Consider the following 22,566-nt stretch of genomic DNA (forward strand, 5'->3'; position numbering starts at 1 on the left):
CACACACACACACACACACACACACACACACACACACACACACAGGGCAGTTGATACTGACGACCAGGCACAGTACAACACACACACACACACACACACACACACACACACAACAACATACACACACAGGGCAGTTGATACCGACGACCAGGCACAGTACAGTACAACACACACACACACACACACACACACACGTTATTGTATTTATCAGGAGCGTACTCTGGGGGCACGATGCTGCAGCGTGTTTACTGAAACTTGTGTTCGGAGCATCTGAGGAGATAATAATGCGGGGCTGGTTTTTTCCACCAGTCTCTGCTTTTTATCGGGTGCACACAGGAAATGCTGTTGCATCGTTCTGTAGATAAGGAGACGTGTGAGAGTTGTGTGAGGAATAAAGTGATTTGGGATGAAGCTAGAACATGTTGTGGACAAGGTTTTAAGATGCAAACACTGTTCACTGCTCCAGTAACGGAAAGGTCGAGCGCTTCTTTTCCCTGAACTGGAACTCACGAAACACAAAGAAGGGGATTCATCGATTGGTTGTCAGCTATTAAAATAACCAGCAACTACCGTATTTTCCGCACTATAAGGTCACCACATTATAAGGTGCATAGAACAGACGCTACAGTCGAGGCTGGGGTTACGTTAAGGACCGCCTCTAAACTCATTGATGTTAAGTTGGCGTGCTAGCGCTGTTGCCTTCAGTGGAACAGTGATCGTACGGACTCTTCTACTTGCTGCTCTCTGTTCAACAACCCACTGTTGGAGTTAGTCCTCCAGCTGCAGCCGTCTCGCTCTGTTCCCTCTAAACTCTGTTTAGTCTTCTTTACTCGGCGCAGGTCGTCTTGTTGCTTCCTCCACTTCGGCACCATTGATTGGTTCATGTTCAACTCTCTGGCTGCTGCTCTATTCCCGTGTTCTGCTGCGTGACTAATGGCCTTGAGTGTAAACTCTGCGTCGTAAGCGTGTCTCTTAACAGGAGCCATTTTGGGCTCTTTACACAAACACACACATGGAAATGAAACGGCACGCTTCACGCAGTCGTATATCTCAACATGCACCGCGCGTTACTTCTTCTACGGGGAAAATAGAGTCGACGGCTGCTCACCGTAGTTGGAGACCTGTTGTGGCTCAATATTGGTCCATATATAAGGAGCACCGCATTATAAGGCGCACTGTCGGCTTTTGAGACATGTGAAGGTTTTTAGGTGCAGCTAATAGTGCGGAAAATAGGGTAATTTAAACTTAATAGTTTTGTGTCAAAGAATTCTTTCTGGTTTCTTTCCTCCTAAACACCGATCAACATTTTCTAGACATGGGGTCTTGAACCCGCGGCTCCTGGGCCTCATGCATATAATAAATAAATGATAAATAAATGATGTGTTTTTTGAACAGTGGACGATCTTCCAAAGGGAGCGCCTGTTCTCTTGGAGTTCAAGGTGATTTCTTAAAGATATTTTGTGAAACTAAAATATGCGTCACATGCTACGGCTAACGCTCAGCACCTTTCCCTGCTAATCTGGAGTTTCTGACCTGCGCTGTCAGGATGCTAACCGTGGCTAAACCCCCCCAAAAACACTTATCTGAGGAGAATAGTGTTGCTTTCACTGCCTACATTGATGGTTTACCTGTTTGCTTGATATGTGGTGAGAAATAAGCGAACAACAATTGTTTTTTATAACAGGAAATAATCATAATAGTAAGGGCGGCACGGTGGTGTGCAGTTTTAGGTGCACAGGTGTGATGTGTGGAGTTTGCATGTTGTCCCCGTGTCTGCGTGGGTTTTCTCCGGGTTCTCCGGTTTCCTCCCACAGTCCAAAGACGTGCAGGTGTTGGGTTCATTGATGACTCTAAATCACCCGTAGGTGTGAATGGTTGTCTGTCTCTGTTCGTCTCTATGTGTCCTGTGATAGACTGGCGTCCTGTCCAGGGTGGACCCCGCCTCACGCCCGATGTCAGCTGGGATCGGCTCCAGCCCCCCCCGACCCCGACAGGGACAAGAGGCTGAAGATGAATGAATGAATGAATTTCATAAATGTATATATCATATAACTATATATAAAACTTTATAAGCTGTGGCATCAAATCTGTTATGCGGCTCCAGACACATTTTAGTTGGCGAAGAGGGGGAAAGTGTCTCTTTTGACAGTGAAGGTTGCAGACTCCTGTTCTGGACCAAACAAGTCGACAGATTCATCGATAACGACAATAATAAAACAATTAAGACATTTTTAAGTCCTCTCAAGTGTTCGATGTGTCCGGTAAAAAAAGAAATGTTCGTCTGGGATTAGAAACCTGTGCAGCATCAGGGTTTGAGTTAATCGTGTTAATCGTGTTTATGTTGCAGTTAAACAGAGACGCCGTCATGAATGAGGCGTTCATTAACGGCTGGCAGCCGATGAATGGACTGCGCCGAGCGTCCTCGCTGGGCAGCCGTTGTGTAATCGCACAGTTTTGATTTATAGAGCAGGAAATTGAATATTAGCGTAACATAAACATAAACGGCTTCTTTTTAAAACCCCCACAGTTAATCCTGTTACGTGTGTCTCTGTCACGGAGCCCAAGGATCCGTGTATCCTGGTGAATTCCAGATGATCCAGATACTTCCGTCACTGTCGGCGTCCTTGCTTTGTAAGGACGACATTTCAATAACGACAGAACAGCCAAAAGGGTTTCTGCCTCCAAAGTCAGAGTGGCTCCTGTAACGTGTCGGGGGTGCAGGCCCTGGCAGGAGCCCCCTGATGATTGCCCTGTGAGAGCGTTACACTGGCTCATTTGACGCAGCCTTTCCAATCACGTCTCCATCAGTTACCCGTCTATTGAGCATTGACTGGAGGTGCCGTTGGGCCACGACGCTGTTACTGGAAAGGGTTTGTCATTTGAGAAATAGCCGGCAATAAAGCATAAAGGACTCCTGCAGAGACCTCTGCCTCGTATGGATCCACAGCGCCGCGGGGTGACTGAAGCTGAACGGCCCTGTGTAATTTCCTGGACGCGGCCCCTGTGTCGTGACTGCGCCGTGCCGTGTTGCAGTCCTGACGCATCGGGGGGGGGGGGGGGCTACACTCGGGCTCTCTCTCTCTCTCTCTCCGCTCGCTCACTCTTGCTATCAGCTGTGAAATTTGAAAGGACTCCTCTCCCCCTCAGACTCTGCGCTGAGTCTGTGCCGTAGAGGAGGGCAGAGTTTGATCTAATCTGCTGTGCAACCTGAGCAGAAGCACAGCGAGTTCAGTTCAACTCCGCTGAAGTGAAGGTTACACGACTTCTCTGCCCGAGTAGAGGAAGAGAAGAAGGAGTGAGGTGTGGAGCTGCTGTCTGTCCTCTTCACAGAGTTTCACTTCATGGTTGTGAAAACTGTAGTGGCTCATCACCGGTGAGCTCACACGTCGCAAAGTGACAGTCCGGTGTTAAATCATCCCAGAGTCGCTAACAGCAGAATGTGGCTAACAGTGATTAGCTCGGGGCAGCACGGTGAAGGCATTCAAAGGTCTTTTTTAACCACTAATGCTGCTGAAAATAACAGCAAACCTCTGCAGCAGCATGAGAAGAGTCCCTACACATATATAGTATATAATATATATATATGAAGTTGGGATGTTGTCTCATCTCATCTCATCTTCATCCTCTTATCTGGGGTCAGGTCTCAGGGGACCCCAAACTTCCCTTTCCCGGGCCACATTAACCAGCTCTAACTGGGGGATCCTGAGGCGTTCCCAGGCCAGTGTGGAGATCTAATCTCTCCACCTGGTCCTGGGTCTTCCCCGAGGCCTCCTCCCAGCTGGACGTGCCTGGAACACCTCCCTAGGGAGGCGCCCAGGGTTCATCCTTACCAGATGATCCTGAACCACCTCAACTGGCTCCTTTCAACGCAAAGGAGCAGCGGCTCTACTCCGAGTTCCTCACGGATGCTGAACTTCTCCCCCTCTCTCTAAGGAGACTCCAGACCCCCTCCTGAGGAAACACATTTCACACGCTTGGACCTGGTTCTTTGGGTCCTGACCCAGCTTTCATGACCACAGGTGAAGAACACGCAATGAACACGCAAACTCCACACAGAAGGGCCCCAGCCGGGATTCAAACCAGGAACCCTCTTGCTGTGAGGCGACAGTGCTAACCCCCTTCCACCGTGTCGCACCCCAAAATGAGTGAATACTTGCAAAAAAACAGTTTGAACATTTAGGATCTTGTCTTTGTTGTGTGCTCAGTTGAAAAGTGTTTGCAAAGCGCTGTGTTCTGTTTTTATTCACGTTTACGTCGACGTCACAACGTTACGTGAATTCCCGTTCCGTCCTGATCTCTGAACTCAGTGTTGGAGATCAGGAGCTCAGTCTGAAATCTTAAAGGACGTCTTGAAATACAGAGAGACGTGCAACTCACCCTGTGTCATCTCCCACATCAGTCCCCAGACCTAAATAAGCCAATCCTGAAAACATATAGAGACGTTTTCCCATCTTATATTCTATCCCATTCAACCCTGAGGTTCACAGGTTCTGTCTGAACTCTGCTGGGAAGCAGGGGGAGGTCAAAGGTCGTCCGAGTGAGCTATTGGCTGTCCAGTGGAGCGTGAGCACTCGCTCTCCCCAGTAAAGGTCACAGATGTGTAAACGAGTAGCTCACTGAGCTGGGAGCACAGAGGTGAGCCTCTGCAGCTTAAACCTGCACCCGTCCCTCTGACGTCCACATCACAGACCGCTGAGTTCAGTCTCATCACAGACCGCTGAGCTCCGTCTCATCACAGACCGCCGAGTTCAGTCTCATCACAGACCGCCGAGCTCAGTCTCATCACAGACCGCCGAGCTCAGTCTCATCACAGACCGCTGAGCTCAGTCTCATCACAGACCGCCGAGCTCAGTCTCATCACAGACCGCTGAGTTCAGTCTCATCACAGACCGCCGAGCTCCGTCTCATCACAGACCGCCGAGCTCGGTCTCATCACAGACCGCTGTGTTCAGTCTCATCACAGACCGCCGAGCTCGGTCTCATCACAGACCGCTGTGTTCAGTCTCATCACAGACCGCCGAGTTCAGTCTCATCACAGACCGCCGAGCTCAGTCTCATCACAGACCGCCGAGCTCAGTCTCATCACAGACCGCTGAGCTCAGTCTCATCACAGACCGCTGAGCTCCGTCTGATCACAGACCGCCGAGCTCCGTCTCATCACAGACCGCTGAGCTCCGTCTGATCACAGACCGCCGAGTTCAGTCTCATCACAGACCGCCGAGCTCAGTCTCATCACAGACCGCTGAGCTCAGTCTCATCACAGACCGCTGAGTTCGGTCTCATCACAGACCGCTGAGCTCCGTCTGATCACAGACCGCCGAGCTCAGTCTCATCACAGACCTCCGAGTTCAGTCTCATCACAGACCGCCAAGCTCAGTCTCATCACAGACCGCCGAGCTCAGTCTCATCACAGACCGTCGAGCTCGGTCTCGTCACAGACCGCCGAGCTCAGTCTCATCACAGACCGCCGAGCTCAGTCTCATCACAGACCGCCGAGTTCAGTCTCATCACAGACCGCCGAGCTCAGTCTCATCACAGACCGCCAAGCTCAGTCTCATCACAGACCGCCGAGCTCAGTCTCATCACAGACCGCCGAGTTCAGTCTCATCACAGACCGCCAAGCTCAGTCTCATCACAGACCGCCGAGCTCAGTCTCATCACAGACCGCCGAGCTCATGAGCTCAGTCTCATCACAGACCGCCGAGCTCAGTCTCATCACAGACCGCTGAGCTCGGTCTCATCACAGACCGCCGAGCTCGGTCTCATCACAGACCGCTGAACTCGGTCTCATCACAGACCGCCGAGCTCGGTCTCATCACAGACCGCCGAGCTCGGTCTCATCACAGACCGCCGAGCTCAGTCTCATCACAGACCGCCGAGCTCAGTCTCATCACAGACCGCTGAGTTCAGTCTCATCACAGACCGCTGAGTTCGGTCTCATCACAGACCGCCGAGCTCAATCTGATCACAGACCGCCGAGCTCCGTCTCATCACAGACCGCCGAGCTCCGTCTTATCACAGACCGCTGAGCTCAGTCTTATCACAGACCGCTGAGCTCATGAGCTCAGTCTCATCACAGACCGCCGAGCTCAGTCTCATCACAGACCGCCGAGCTCCGTCTCATCACAGACCGCTGAGCTCCGTCTCATCACAGACCGCCGAGCTCAGTCTCATCACAGACCGCCGAGCTCAGTCTCATCACAGACCGCTGAGCTCAGTCTCATCACAGACCGCTGAGCTCAGTCTCATCACAGACCGCTGAGTTCCGTCTCATCACAGACCGCCGAGCTCAGTCTCATCACAGACCGCCGAGCTCAGTCTCATCGCAGACCGCCGAGCTCAGTCTCATCACAGACCGCCGAGCTCGGTCTCATCACAGACCGCCGAGCTCATGAGCTCCGTCTCATCACAGACCGCTGAGCTCGGTCTCATCACAGACCGCCGAGCTCAGTCTCTATCCCCATTTCAGCAAAACTGCAAAGCATGAATTTTATGTAACATGGGCGACACGGTGGTATGGTGGTCAGCACTGTCGCCTCACAGGGTTCCTGGTTTGAATCCCGGCTGGGGCCCTTCTGTGTGGAGTTTGCATGTTGTCCCCGTGTCTGCGTGGGTTTTCTCCGGGTTCTCCGGTTTCCTCCCACAGTCCAAAGACGTGCAGGTGTTCGGTTCATTGATGACTCTAAATCACCCGTAGGTGTGAATGGTTGTCTGTCTCTGTTCGTCTCTATGTGTCCTGTGATAGACTGGCGTCCTGTCCAGGGTGGACCCCGCCTCACGCCCGATATCAGCTGGGATCTGCTCCAGCCCCCCTGCGACCCCGACAGGGACAAGAGGCTGAAGATGAATGAATGAATGTCCATCATATACAAGTTACAACTAAAAAAGTGTTTGTGGACAGTGTTATAATACAGTCATCATCCAAGATCTGGATGGTGATGACTAAGACTGATGACCAGTAATAAATGCAGTGGACTCCGCGTGGATATGATCAGCAGCAGCCCGAATGCCTGCCTTTAATTTCCTGTTCCTGGGGGGGAGGGGGGGGGGGTGCTGGTGATCGTCCGTCACCGCGCTCCCACTGCAGATGCCACAAATGCTTACACAGTGAAACAGTTTGACTTTACATTAAAATTTGACATGTTTGACATTGACTTTCTGTCCCGTTGTGTTTCCATGGTAGCAGCCAATAGCGTTGGGCGTTGCTGTTTGCCAGGGTTGCCTGTTGTTGGGTGCAGCTACTGTAGGCTGGCACTGGGTGAAATGGAGTTAGCCAATCCTGCAGCTGCTTCTTTGTCCCAGCAGCTGAGTGAGCGGAGACGGGCAACAACCAGAGTCACTACAGGCCGAGCATTCACTCCATGGACTGAGAGAAAGGAGAGGAACGCCATTCAAACGCACGCCCACGTGGCTACGCTTCTCCTTGATGCTAACATCACTTTCATCTGCACTTAGCTGGAACGGCTAACGCTAACGGCTAACGCTAACTGTCAGTCAAACTCCTCTAATCCTTGTTTTGATGCTGTGATTTTCTGGAGGGGACGGGTTCAAACAGGCTCAAACAGACTCCGGTCTCCTGGAAGCTACTGGGCCGGGTCTGACCAACCTGGCAACCCCACTGCTGGACTTCTTTTTTGTTGTTAGGACGACGATCTGGAGACTCTAGATGGAGCTGTTCTGCTCATTCTCCACATTCAACCTTTAACTTATTTCTTTTAGATAGAGATGGAAATCGAGAAGCAGACTAATGACGTTGATCGATCCGTTTAACGATGACGCGCTCAAAGCTGCTCCGCTCATTATCGTGCCCCCCTTAAACGAGTTCTGACCCCACTGCGCTCAAATACCTCAGCGCTCGCACAGAAGAGAAAAAGGCTGCGGTGTATTTATCAGATGGGCAGTTCATCCGCATGTCCTGCCCACGCTGCAGTAACACAGAGACGGACTCAGGCACGCTTCAAACTCAGAATCTGAATCTCTGCCTCCGCTAACAAGCTCTTGAGATCGTTCAGACTCCGATAATCGATAGTCGTGTGGATGCAGAGAAGAACCTGCGTAGGCAAAGAAAATCGACCAGGGACCCGATAAAGAATCAGATCGATGAGCAGAATCCATGACAGCACTGGTGTCAATAAACTTCATCTATTCCTTCTTTCAGTGGGGCTGTGCAATGAATCCACGTTTGATTTAAATCCCATTATGGCCTCGACGTGCTGTCAAATCACAATTAAATCTGAATAACTGTTCATAAGAAGGTCCAATATGTGTCAAAATAGCATTCAGAGTCAGGGACTGTGCTGCTCCTGGTGTTCAAGTCGTGTTCTACAGGTGAAAGAAAAATCACAACATTCTCATTTTAATTTTTTATTAAAAATCAGACAAATTGTGCAAAAATGATCATTCCTTCCAAAATCATGACCCATAACATCCGTCCCAATTATCACAGTTAGGTATTTTTCCCAAAACTGTTCAGCCCTTTTTACTTTTGTACGCTGACTCAAAATCACCACACGTTGAGGCTGAGCGCCTTATTTACAGAAAAACAACAAACGACAAGCTCAGAAGTGACCACAGCTCTGAATCCACAGCTGTTGCTGACTTAACAACAACTGAGGCGCACTCACACGGCCCATTCGTACGACGCTCACGAATGACTGTTGTTTGAGTACAACTGTCCCGCGCCCAGGCACGAGCATGAGCACTGATAGCGTATCTGAGACCATTTATATTCGGCTGTTCCCGTGACGGACATTTAAAAAGATGGCGCCGAAGGGTTCCCGGTGGTCTGATGCAGATTTGGTCAGATGGAAATATTCAAAAACACGTTTGGACAACAAAAAAGAACCAATCACACTTAAGCACGGATCATCTGGGCCAAGGTTGAGTGCGCCCGGCCGTAGTTTTTACCAAACGATAACAACGAATGTTTCTATTTGTCGATCGCTCACTTTACATATTTAAGACATCTGGTGAACTGTTACATCAATGCTACACACATCACAGAATCAAGATAATCACAAAATAGTGTTTTTTCCCTGTGCACATAAATCAAGTCAAAATCAACACTGGGAACGAAGTTGCGGTGCAGTGCAGCCCTGGACTAAAGCAGCAGCGGCCCCGTGCATCTCATTAAAGCCACATGTGCACACGGAAATTGATTTTCTATGTCAAGCATCCGAGGCCGAAGCAACAGCATGGCGCTTCCATCAAATGCAGCTTGAGTAAGTCCCGCGGGATCTCTACATGGGCTTGTTTTGAATATCATCGCGTGCTTTGTCTGCGGTACAGACGCGCCTCTGTAGTCCTGTTTTCCCTTCATGTTGCTTCCTACACAGTTAAGACGTCGAGATTCTGTGTCAGCGATAAGAAAAGCACCTGCGGTCCCGTATAATCATAGGCGCTCCTGATCCCCGCCTCCCCGTGGCAGCAAAGTGGCTATAGCTTACACCTGTGGGGAGCATCGAGCCAGCGGCTCCACTGTCAATATTTCCATGCAGTCGCTGCGGCGGTTGAAGCTGTTATGGTCTCTTAAGTGCCCTTTGTCAGCGGGAGTCCTCTTCCAGAGCACGGCGCACTCTGGCCTCCAGCCGGTCTGCTGGGGGCCGAGCGTCCGGGTTCGAGGCGAGCATGTCTAAGAGCAGGTTGCACACGGCCGGACCGGGAGGGGGTGGCAGCGGGGGCGCCCTCCTAAACTTCATAGGGATACACAGCTGGAGGTCGGCGTTCTCCCACAAAGCTTCCCCCAGCGGCGTCAGCCAGCCCGAGCGACCCTTACACACGTAGGCACCTAAAGAGGAAAGGACACGAGGGAGGAGACGGTTAAGTCCTCAAACAGGAGGCTTCTGGGTCGACCGCGGCAACAGAGACCGCGGGGAGCCTTTTCACGTCAGTGATTGTGAGTCACACTGTTCGCAAGTAGTCCAATGCCCTACCCCTGTGACATGTTTATAGAGAGGGCCCAAGTGTTTGTTTCAGTTTTACAAAGACAAAGAGGGAAAAGGGTTTGAACTGGACATTTATAAGATTCTTTAACAACACTGAAGGAGAGCGGCCGTCTGTATCAAAATATTGATATGGGAATATAATCACACTGAGGGTTGGAGCTGTTCTGACACCAGAAATGCCTCCAATACTGACTTAAAGGGAAATCCATGCGTAACATCATCCCAGGGTCTTTTTCTGCAAATTCAGCCATCAAGACAATTTTTAACGGAGAAATCCTGTAGAGTCGCTAACAGCTGGACGTGGCTAACAGTGATTAGCTCGGGGCAGCACGGTGAAGGCATTCAAAGGTCTTTTTTAACCACTAATGCTGCTGAAAATAACAGCAAACCTCTGCAGCAGCATGAGAAGAGTCTCTACACACACAACAAAGCATTATCAGCGTAGTTAGAGAAGCCACTGGTGGGTTTGAGTCTTTTTTTGGTGGTTTTGCATCTTTTTGTGGTGGTTTTATATCTTTTTGTGGTGGTTTTGTATCTTTTTGTGGTGGTTTTGCATCTTTTTGTGGTGGTTTTGTATCTTTTTGTGGTGGTTTGGCATCTTTTTGTGGTGGTTTTGTATCTTTTTGTGGTGGTTTTGCATCTTTTTGTGGTGGTTTTGTATCTTTTTGTGGTGGTTTTGCATCTTTTAGTGGTGGTTTTGTATCTTTTTGTGGTGGTTTTGCATCTTTTTGTGGTGGTTTTGCATCTTTTTGTGGTGGTTTTGTATCTTTTTGTGGTGGTTTTGCATCTTTTTGTGGTGGTTTTATATCTTTTTGTGGTGGTTTTGCATCTTTTTGTGGTGGTTTTGTATCTTTTTATGGTGGTTTTGCATCTTTTTGTGGTGGTTTTGTATCTTTTTGTGGTGGTTTTGCATCTTTTTGTGGTGGTTTTGTATCTTTTTGTGGTGGTTTGGCATCTTTTTGTGGTGGTTTTGCATCTTTTTGTGGTGGTTTTGTATCTTTTTGTGGTGGTTTTGCATCTTTTTGTGGTGGTTTTGCATCTTTTTGTGGTGGTTTTGCATCTTTTTGTGGTGGTTTGGCATCTTTTTGTGGTGGTTTTGCATCTTTTTGTGGTGGTTTTGTATCTTTTTGTGGTGGTTTTGCATCTTTTTGTGGTGGTTTTGCATCTTTTTGTGGTGGTTTTGTATCTTTTTGTGGTGGTTTTGCATCTTTTTGTGGTGGTTTTATATCTTTTTGTGGTGGTTTTGCATCTTTTTGTGGTGGTTTTGTATCTTTTTATGGTGGTTTTGCATCTTTTTGTGGTGGTTTTGCATCTTTTTGTGGTGGTTTTGTATCTTTTTGTGGTGGTTTTGCATCTTTTTGTGGTGGTTTTGTATCTTTTTATGGTGGTTTTGCATCTTTTTGTGGTGGTTTTATATCTTTTTGTGGTGGTTTTGCATCTTTTTGTGGTGGTTTTGTATCTTTTTGTGGTGGTTTTGCATCTTTTTGTGGTTGTTTTGTATCTTTTTGTGGTTGTTTTGTATCTTTTTGTGGTGGTTTTGCATCTTTTTGTGGTGGTTTTGTATCTTTTTATGGTGGTTTTGTATCTTTTTGTGGTGGTTTTGCATCTTTTTGTGGTGGTTTTGTATCTTTTTGTGGTGGTTTTGCATCTTTTTGTGGTGGTTTTGTATCTTTTTATGGTGGTTTTGCATCTTTTTGTGGTGGTTTTATATCTTTTTGTGGTGGTTTTGCATCTTTTTGTGGTGGTTTTGTATCTTTTTGTGGTGGTTTTGCATCTTTTTGTGGTTGTTTTGTATCTTTTTGTGGTTGTTTTGTATCTTTTTGTGGTGGTTTTGCATCTTTTTGTGGTGGTTTTGAGTCTTTTTGTGGTGGTTTTGCATCTTTTTGTGGTGGTTTTGTATCTTTTTGTGGTGGTTTTGCATCTTTTTGTGGTGGTTTTGCCTCTTTTTGTGGTGGTTTTGTATCTTTTTGTGGTGGTTTTGCATCTTTTTGTGGTGGTTTTGCATCTTTTTGTGGTGGTTTTGCATCTTTTTGTGGTGGTTTTGTATCTTTTTGTGGTGGTTTTGCATCTTTTTGTGGTGGTTTTGCATCTTTTTGTGGTGGTTTTGCATCTTTTTGTGGTGGTTTTATATCTTTTTGTGGTGGTTTTGCATCTTTTTGTGGTGGTTTTGTATCTTTTTATGGTGGTTTTGCATCTTTTTGTGGTGGTTTTATATCTTTTTGTGGTGGTTTTGCATCTTTTTGTGGTGGTTTTGTATCTTTTTATGGTGGTTTTGCATCTTTTTGTGGTGGTTTTATATCTTTTTGTCGTGGTTTTGCATCTTTTTGTGGTGGTTTTGTATCTTTTTGTGGTGGTTTTGCATCTTTTTGTGGTTGTTTTGTATCTTTTTGTGGTTGTTTTGTATCTTTTTGTGGTGGTTTTGCATCTTTTTGTGGTGGTTTTGAGTCTTTTTGTGGTGGTTTTGCATCTTTTTGTGGTGGTTTTGTATCTTTTTGTGGTGGTTTTGTATCTTTTTGTGGTGGTTTTGCCTCTTTTTGTGGTGGTTTTGTATCTTTTTGTGGTGGTTTTGCATCTTTTTGTGGTGGTTTTGCATCTTTTTGTGGTGGTTTTGCATCTTTTTGTGGTGGTTTTGTATCTTTTTGTGGTGGTTTTGCATCTTTTTGTGGTGGTTTTGTATCTTTTTGTGGTGGTTTTGTATCTTTTTGTGGTGCTTTTGCTTCTTTCTCTCTTCTTAGTTAAAGCTGCAGAAACAAAAGTCACATTTAAGCACTTTCTTTGGTCACATTTGTAACTATTAATTGATGCTTATATTTAACTTTAATCCTGCTGAAAATAACACAAACCTGTGCAGCAGCATGAGAAGAGTCCCTACACACACAACAAAGCAGCAACAGCGTGGTTAGTGAAGCTAGAGTTTATTAAAAGAGTGTTTTAAAGACTTACCTACTGGCCCCTGTACCAGCTCCTCTCATAGTAAAGTCAATTACAGTGGATTACCAAAGTCAATCCCAAAGGAAGGAGCCCATTGGTGCTTTATTTTGTGTGTAGGGACTCTTCTCATGCTGCTGCAGAGGCTTGCTGTTATTTTCAGCAGCATTAGTGGTTAAAAAAGACCTTTGAATGCCTTCACCGTGCAAAAAATTGTCTCGATGGATTATTTAAAGAGTGTATTTGCCAAACAAGACACCGGGATGATTTTAAACCAGAATTTCCCTTTAGAGTCCCTCCACAGAAAGTATATATATATATATATATATATATATATATATATATATACGGACATACCTAAAACGCAGTTTGCGTGTGGATTAAAGTCCAAAAAGCACAGAAAAAGTTTTGTTTTAAAGAAACACACACGTTCAGAGTCGGCCTCCGTCTCTATTGTTAGGGCCGAGTGTGGAATTGGGACCCTGCGTTCTCTACTGAGCGCTTTGGCGCACGAGACGACCTTTAACGGCCGTGTACACTCGCACGGGCGTGACCTCAGAAGTTGGGCGAAGTTTAGAAACTGCGGTGAACATCATCTTTCTCTCACACCAGCGTGACATTAATAATCCAGGGCTTTGGCTGCCGATCAGAATAATTAAGGAGGATAACTTGAATCGCTCATTTGTCTTTATTTGACATTTTCTGGACTCAGTGATGAATCGGAAAGAATTAGTAATGAGTAATGAGGAGAAAGGAATCATTAGTGGCACCCCCCCAGGATGGAAAAGGACTATCCATGGAAGTAATTAAAACACATCAGTGTTACTTATCGAGCTTTCTTGTATTTACTCTAATGGAGCTCTGTTCATAACGTGTCATCGGGGCGATACGGACGAAGTCTTCTGTCCCTGTAGACGCCGTTTCATGTCTTGATGGTTCCCAAACCTGGTCTTCGGGGCCCCCCTTTTGGAGATGAAAACATTTTCAAGGTCCCCCTCTCTCTTCATTACCCACAGTCACATTTAGGACTGTCACAATGGCACATTTTACCGGGCAATTAAGTTTTCCAGAAATTACGGCGATAAGCGACAATTCTGCCGTTTGGAGACCATTGAGATGATAATGGCGTCATAATGCACCCGTTAAAAGATCCATAACCGGTTATTATAAAGAATATTTCACATTAGAACTCAAAGATATTTTAACTATCCCAAAAAAAATAAACTAAAGCAATAAACCAAAAGGACTCTCTCTACTTTAACACAGCAGCGTTTAGTTGCCGCTGTTTTTTGCGTTGAACCTGAACGACTCGACAATTTCAAATGTTTCCAACTTTCACGCCCCTCCCCCTCTACCACCGAGCGTCTCTGCTCCCTCCCATCGAGTGCTCGTCAGTGCGCGTGCACCAGATTTCTGTCAACCAGCAACTTCTGCGTTGGGCTGTGAAACCAACTCCATCTTTGTTTTTAGGCCTTAAATCTCAGCACAGTGAAAACTCTGCTCCTCCCGTCTCTTTGAGAGACGGACACCGGGAAAAAGGGAATTATTGCGGCAAAGTTTTCGGGCTCATTAAAAGTTATCATGCGATTAATATGTTTGGAGACGTCTGGTGTCGATTCTACGGTTTTGGTACTGGGTGAATATATCCCCTATCGATGATGCACATCACCGGTTTTTGTTTTTAGGGCGATTTTTTGGCGCTAATTATATTATTTTGCTAATTTAATGGTCTGCCTGGAGAGAACTGCTGCCCCGCAGAGTCGGACAGCTGATCATATGTTCATGTTACTCTCTGACTCAAGGATTTTTTTCAACTAAACCAGAGTGTGTTTTACGAAGAGTTACCAAGGTCATAGTTCATCTCATCTCATCTTCAGCCTCTTATCCGGGGTCGGGTCTCGGGGGCAGCAGCTCCAGCAGGGGACCCCAAACTTCCCTTTCTCGGGCCACATTAACCAGCTCTAACTGGGGGATCCTGAGGCGTTCCCAGGCCAGTGTGGAGATCTAATCTCTCCACCTGGTCCTGGGTCTTCCCCGAGGCCTCCTCCCGGCTGGACGTGCCTGGAACACCTCCCTAGGGAGGCGCCCAGGGTTCATCCTTACCAGATGATCCTGAACCACCTCAACTGGCTCCTTTCAACGCAAAGGAGCAGCGGCTCTACTCCGAGTTCCTCACGGACGCTGAACTTCTCCCCCTCTCTCTAAGGGAGACTCCAGCCCCCCTCCTGAGGAAACACATTTCGGCCGCTTGTACCCGCAACCTGGTTCTTCCGGTCCTGAGTCTTAGTTCAGTAAAAGAGAACAACCTGAATTCTGAAGGTGTACAGTCGTATCTTTCTGTTTAATAAGTGTTCTTCCTCTGATGATGCTGAACAATGAACCCCGACCTAAACACTTGACGTGCAGTCACTTGGTAAACGGCCAGCAAAGATTTCAAAACTCGACTGAGCAGAAAGACAACAAGTGCTGGGCTCCAGGAGGGACAAACACAAGAGGGTGTGTCTGCTCTGTGCTCCTCTGCCTCGTCGAATAACCGTGTGGGTGTGTGGGTCTTGAGAGAGGACGGAGTAAAGATAATGGACCATTTTATGGGTCTGGGAAGAGCCTCCAGCTGCCTCTCTCCATTTCCTCACTGACAAAAGGAGGCTGCTAAATTCCATTTTGCCTTCTTTCTTTTCATTCGACTTCACTGAAACCCCTCGCTCCCTCCAATCGGAACCATCTCATTCAGCCTAATGGAGTCTCCATGACTCAGGGAGGTTCTCGGGCACTAAACTTGGGGATAATGGTTCATATCTCTCTGCCTGCGAGTCAGCTCCGGCCAGACCCGTTCTTGTGAATAAAATGAGACGTATGCAGCCATTTCATTACGCTGTGACAGTGGAGCGCACAGCAGAACTGGCCCCTCTGTGCATTGAGACGCTTCGACAGGAAAATAGGACATTAAGGAAGAGATTAAAGTATCCGTGCTGTTCTGCACAGCTACACTGGAACGCCTGCTCATCATGAGGTCACAGCTTTGAAGAGTTTATGGTGCACGACATGAGGAAGAGGTGCAATAATGTTGTTCAATATCGGGATGACCATATTATTATTATGTCTGTGCAGCCCTACTTTATGTGTCCAATTCACTCCATCAAAGTTCTATGCAGTAGACCTGAGCTGCATCTGTGCATTAGCATCCAACTGGAATTAAGCTTCATGAATTTAGGCTGTGACGAAAAGAGAGCTGAGCCAGAAGGCAAAGCTCTGGATCTACCGGTCAGTCCTGGTTCCTACCCTCACCTGTGGTCATGAAAGCTGGGTCAGGACCCAAAGAACCAGGTCGCGGCCGAAATGTGTTTCCTCAGGAGGGGGGCTGGAGTCTCCCTTAGAGAGAGGGGGAGAAGTTCAGCATCCGTGAGGAACTCGGAGTAGAGCCGCTGCTCCTTTGCGTTGAAAGGAGCCAGTTGAGGTGGTTCAGGATCATCTGGTAAGGATGAACCCTGGGCGCCTCCCTAGGGAGGTGTTCCAGGCACGTCCAGCTGGGAGGAGGCCTCGGGGAAGACCCAGGACCAGGTGGAGAGATTAGATCCCCACACTGGCCTGGGAACGCCTCAGGATCCCCCAGTTAGAGCTGGTTAATGTGGCCCGGGAAAGGGAAGTTTGGGGTCCCCTGCTAAAGCTGCTGCCCCCGAGACCCGACCCCGGATAAGAGGCTGAAGATGAGATGAGATGAGTTTAGGCTGTTGTTGGGTGGGAGGATAAAAACAATGTAATATTATAATGAAGAGAGTGATGCTATAAACAGATGCCAACAACAACAGCACCTCTGTAGTGGGAAAGGCTGAATTACACTGACCGTGGATATTATAAAACAAAAGAAGCTACTAATCCGTTTTAAATGTACGTGGCATAAATCATCTACCTCTTGCCATTTAGATTCACGATTTTACCATCCATGCCCGATGACTGTATGATGTATAGTGTGTGACATTTTTAATATGTGCCAGTTAATTAAGTCAAACTCGATTCAGTGTGATGAGTCATCAACCTGCCTGACCACACACTCAACCTTTGAGCGAGAGCTGAGGGGGGATAGGACATGACAGACCTACGCTGAGGTGGTACCCAGCATGTTACAGCTCCTGTAATGGAAAACCGGAGACTTCTGCGTCTTCACGAGTGTAAAGCAGGTTTATAAACACTGTGAAAGTATCCACAAAGAAACACATACGGCCCTAGTGCTGCAGCGATCCAATCCTTTTGTAAACGAGTATTCTACCGATTATTTGGATAAAGATACATATATATTTATATAATTATGTGTTAAAATGTATTATAGTTTGTGTTATTTTGCAAAAAACACTTATGTCTGGGGTAGGCCTATTTGGTGTGGTAATCTAACAGGGGTGTGTGTTTGAGTGTGTGCGTGAGTAAGAGAGAGAGAGAGAGAGACGAGATGTGTGTGTGTGTGTTTGTGAGAGAGTGTGTGCGTGTGCGTGAGGGAGAGAGAGAGAGACAAGATGTGTGTGTGTGTGTTTGTGAGAGAGTGTGTGCGTGTGTGCGTGAGGGAGAGAGAGACGAGATGTGCATGTGTGTGTGTGTGTGAGAGAGTGTGTGTGTGCGTGAGGGAGAGAGAGAGAGAGAGAGAGAGAGAGACGAGATGCGCGCGTGTGTGTGTGTGTGTGTGTGTGTGAGAGAGAGTGTGCGTGTGGGAGGGAGAGAAAGACGAGATGTGTGTGTGTGTGTGTGTGTGTGTGTGTGTGTGTGTGTGTGTGTGTGTGTGTGTGTGTGTGTGTGTGTGTGTGTGTGTGTGTGTGTGTGTGTGTGTGTGTGTGTGTGTGTGTGTGTGTGTGTGTGTGTGTGTTGAAGGCAATACACTCGCAATTTACCATGAATAAGTTACTATTTGAACAATTCAAAGTGGTGCATTAAATCTAACCTGACGCACGTGTTTACGCAAACAGGTTTAAAGACAAATAGATCATTTAAATTAATTAATTAGAGACAGATCAGGAAGTGCGATCGCTCTCTTCCTGTTACCGTGACAACGAACAAAACTCCACTGACACATTTACTCAAAACAAACTCTAAAGACTGATCAGGTGACGTTCTGTTTTCATTAATATAAAAACTAAACATAGACATTTACGAGGACGGCTAACGTTACCCATTCTCTTGTTTATTCGTAACTACGGCAACCGTCCTCCTTAAAGCGGAACATTGGCGCTCGGTGAAGTGGCGTTAACAACGGGCTGCTTTCTGCTCAGACGCTGACTCATCGATGTCCTGCTGTTGTGGTAGAACAGTTCTAGTTCACAGTGGACACTTCCACCTTTAAGTGTGAAATGATCGCTGCGCTGAACAGGACGCGTAACGTGCGAGACGAATCACCGAGGAAGAGATTTTGCCTGGAGGATTGTTTGTAATCGAGTAACTCCATTAATTGTTTCAGCCCTACACAGCCCATATTTAGAAACTGTGCCGTCAGGACTTCTGTACAGGTGCGATGTCACAACTATATCCATCTATCTTTCTGTGGGTAGAAGGTGCTGCTACTGTGCGGTTACAGTCATCCCTCAGCTGCAGAGACACCGAGAGCGCAGGTGTGGAAGACCTGTGAACACTGACCAATCGGAGCAGAAGGGACTTTTTCAGGAGGAGGGCTTAAAGAGACAGGCGCTAAAACGGAGCGTTTTGGACCGAGGGTGAATACAGGTATATTTAAACAGACGGTATGCATAAAATAATGTGCATATGTCCCCTTTAATACTGTGCCAAATACGCGACGACACTGAAAAAATCTGTATATGCATATTAGCATGTTGATCTGTAACATCTCTACTGGCTGAGTCCAGTTGGTGAGTTGCTCTGGTTGCTTGTGTGCGTTTATTTAAGGAGAGGAGGCATCAGATATTGATCTCTTCTCTATTTGACTCTACACTATTACCATTACTCACCTAGTTGTTCCTGCGTGGCTCCTTCTTCCAGAAAGGTGATTCTCTCCAGGACGGCCCAGAACATCACGCCCAGGGAGAAGATGTCTGCCTGGGCGGTGTAGGTCAGCCCGCCCCACACCTCTGGAGCCATGTAGAAGTCCGAGCCACACGTGGAGGAGAAGTGCTGCCTCGTCAGATCCCCGTCTGCCAGACCTGCACTCATCTTACTCAGACCGAAGTCGGCCACCTGTAGGTCGGACAGGGAGGTTAACGGAACAGCAGTACAGAATGAGTTGTGTTGGCAAGTATCTTCACAAATGACTCTAGAAAATGTTCTTTTCTGATCTCTCGTCTCATCTGATCTTCAGCCTCTTCGGGTCGGGGGCAACAGCTTTAGCAGGGGACCCCAAACTTCCCTTTCCCGGGCCACATTAACCAGCTCTAACTGGGGGATCCTGAGGCGTTCCCAGGCCAGTGTGGAGATCTAATCTCTCCACCTGGTCCTGGGTCTTCCCTGAGGCCTCCTCCCAGCTGGACGTGCCTGGAACACCTCCCTAGGGAGGCGCCCAGGGTTCATCCTTACCAGATGATCCTGAACCACCTCAACTGGCTCCTTTCAACGCAAAGGAGCAGCGGCTCTACTCCGAGTTCCTCTTTTCTGATGTAAAAGAGTAAAACAGTAACGTTCTCATACCAAATGCCTTAACTTACGTCTATGATGATACACTGTTCCCAGATACGGACACAAAAACGGCAGCAACGGAGATTTTGCAGAGGCTGCTCCTAATCTCTGTAACAGCTCACATGTTCATCTAAAGAGTGAAGTCACTGCTGAAGACCCCCCTTTACTCACTGAATTGAGCTGGACACCTGGACCCCCTCTTCTGTTGTACTTATTTTACTATCATTATGTTTATCGTTTTCTTCTGTTCTGATATTTTTGCCTTGTATTCTTTTATTTATCTGTATTTTGTGCCTGTTGAGCACTTTTGTCAATTGCAGTTGTTTCAAATGTGCTATAAATATACAGTAGTTTGACTTGACTACGGAGGAGAGAATCATTTTTATGTGCGTAATCACTGAAATTGACCCCGTGACTCCGTCCTGATCTCTGAGCTTCGTTGTTTTCAGCCTGGTAACGTGCGGCGGAGAAAGTTAGGAGAAGTTTGACAAGCGACCGAACCAATCAGCGTTGGTTTAGAGGCGGATTTACGTGAAACGAGAAGAGACTGTTCAGTGTATCAGTGATGCTTTTGAATTTGAGCGGTGCGACTTTTCCATCAAACGGTGTGCCGAGTCTCGGATCATGCCGCTTGATCTGACGTAAACATCACAACAGTGGCCCTACCTTGACAACGGGGCCCTTTGGTGTCACGCAGACCAGCACGTTGTCTGGCTTCAGGTCTCTGTGGGTGATACCCAGACCGTGCAGGAAGGCCATGGCACTGCAGAGCTGGAGCACCACGCTGTGATTACGCTGGGCGTCTGGTGGCCTGGAGAGCAGGTACTGATTCAAGTCGCCCCCGTCACAGTACTCCATGACCAGCCACAGGGCCAAGCAGCGCAGGGGTCCTGGCTGCTCCTCCTCCCTCTGGGCTGACCTCTTCCGTGCTCTGTTTCGGGGCCTTTGTGGGGTTGTTGAATCAGATGCGTCTGATGTATCCTTGTCCAGAGCCTTAAGCCTGACCGGAAGAGTATTAGTCCGGTCCTGAAGTCCAGAGTTAGTCCTCTGCTGGATGTCATTTCTCTCCTGACTCTGTGGCGCTCCCACGACACTGCCCTTCAGCACGCTCTCAACCAGACATGGAGGCAGTTTCCCTGTTGTGAGGGGCTTCAGGCTTCTTGACCCAGTCTGCAGGAGGCAGCTGTGGAGTGCAATGACATTGACATGGTTCTTGGCAGTGGTTCTCATGGCCCAAAGCTCCTGCAGATAGAGTTCAATGCACTCCGGGTTGCTGCAGGGCAGCCGCTTGATAGCCACCCTCTGTCCTGTTTTGGCCATGTGGCCCTCAAAGACCACACCGTAGCTGCCTCGGCCGACCTCCCTCTCTAAAGTGTAGAGCTCCTCCATGAGTCCGGGCTGATGCGAGTGCTTAGAAAGATAAAATAACTAATGTTAGCATGATAAAGATGTACAAAACTATCAAATCAGTGTCTACAACAGTGTTGATGAACGTTAATTAAGTCCTAACGTTACTTCACAACTACTGTAACATTAACCATTGTTAGGTTAGAGCTAATGAACAATACATGATAAAATTGTTAAAATAAAACCCAAACAGTAAAATGAGCTAGCAAAAAATAAATACAGATGGAAAATCCCCCCCCCCCAAATTGAAGTTAATGGTGCATAGACACAATTTACTGTAGACCTTTTCAACGGAGGTGATAGGTCCTGTTTGTGCATCTGTGTGTGTGTGTGTGTGTGTGTGTGTGTGTGTGTGTGTGTGTGTGTGTGTGTGTGTGTGTGTGTTTGTGTAACCTTAATAATAATAACAGAGTGAAAAAATTGAATTTCCCCTTACGGGATTAATAAAGGAATTATTATTATTATTATTTTCCAAAGGACCTGAAGGCACCATAAGTGCGTCAGATAAGGGTAGACCAAGCATATGGAGCTAAAACAGAATTATTATCTATCTTTTCTCTTCTATAAATCCAAAATCTACTATTCATGATCTATAGACCTTTTGAACAGACTTCCATTGCTAGGCAACAGCCGTGTTCCTTGTTTACTTCCTGTCAGCTGTAATTCACATGCACTGCAGCAGGAAATGAACCAGGACTGTTTTGGAAATGTTTGTTTACATATTTGGAAAGATCTATAAGACAATACACCGACTTATTAACCGTGTGTGTTTAGATTAATGGTGTGTCCGCCATGTTTGACTTCACTACGACAACAAACGCACTTGAACGCAACGCACTGGTAACTTCCTGTCAAGAGCATTTTTTCCATAGTAGTGACGTTAGTATGTTTGTTTACATCTGTGAAAAGCTCTATAAGAGAATACACCGACTTATTTACCTTGTGTGTGTTTAGATAAATGGTTTATCCCCCGAGTAGCAGGTCAGGATCTGTGTGTCCGCCATGTTTGACTTCACTACGACAACAAACGCACTTGAACGCAACGCACTGGTAACTTCCTGTCAGGAGCATCTTTCCCATAGCAGTGACGTTAGTATGTTTGTTTACATCTGTGAAAAGCTCTATATTAATGACGAAACAGCCTCGAGAGACCACATGAAGCACGTTAAATGACTGAATACGTTTAAAGGCGCCGTCTGTAGCAACACTAGCGCCAGGTCCGTTAAAAGGAAGCGTTAATTACACGAAAGCGTCACATAAAAGCTCCTTATTTCGAAGTCAAACGTACCCGAAATGTCCCAGCTCACACCTCCAGCAGTGCTTCACTTGAATCTGCAGCCTCAGTTGTTGTTTTTAAACTAAACCACCGAGATAAAAACGTTAGAACAACAACACAACAGAACGAATTCAACGTACTTCCGTGTTTGAATCCGGACAGTCCCGCTCTGGGCGTAAGTGCGTTCTGATTGGCTGAGGAAGTTCAGCCGCGGGTTCTGATTGGTCGGCAGCAGAGCCGTTAGAGCGCAATGTAATTCAAATGCAAGTCACCGCCCACCGCAGAAGAAGCCGGAACAGGGGTCTGCAACGTGCGTTCTGATTGGCCAAGGAAGTTCAGCCGCGGGTTCTGATTGGTCGGCAGCAGAGCCGTTAGAGCGCAATGTAATTCGAATGAGAGCCACCGCAG

At 47.3% G+C, this 22,566-nt stretch overlaps 1 protein-coding gene across 2 annotated transcripts; it reads right to left on the minus strand.

Annotated features, from left to right (window-relative positions):
• Window positions 1-8,766: 8,766 nt before the first annotated feature.
• Window positions 8,767-22,285, minus strand: LOC310961542 (serine/threonine-protein kinase pdik1l-B). 2 transcript variants are annotated; one of them, XM_083933659.1, is made up of 4 exons: window positions 22,171-22,285; window positions 20,142-20,885; window positions 18,815-19,040; window positions 8,767-9,787 (listed from the first exon to the last, which is right to left on the minus strand). In XM_083933659.1, exons 2-4 carry the CDS (start codon window positions 20,862-20,864, stop codon window positions 9,543-9,545), a joined length of 1,194 nt encoding a protein of 397 aa, XP_083789785.1. In that variant the 5' UTR covers window positions 20,865-20,885; window positions 22,171-22,285; the 3' UTR covers window positions 8,767-9,542. The 2 variants fall into 2 exon arrangements, with proteins under 2 accessions (XP_083789785.1, XP_083789784.1); XM_083933658.1 differs by lacking the exon at window positions 22,171-22,285 and adding an exon at window positions 21,822-21,885.
• Between the last annotated feature and the right edge of the window lie 281 nt (window positions 22,286-22,566).

This window comes from Echiichthys vipera, assembly GCF_963691815.1.
Source record: "Echiichthys vipera genome assembly, chromosome: 19".
NCBI classification, from domain to species: domain Eukaryota; kingdom Metazoa; phylum Chordata; class Actinopteri; order Perciformes; family Trachinidae; genus Echiichthys; species Echiichthys vipera.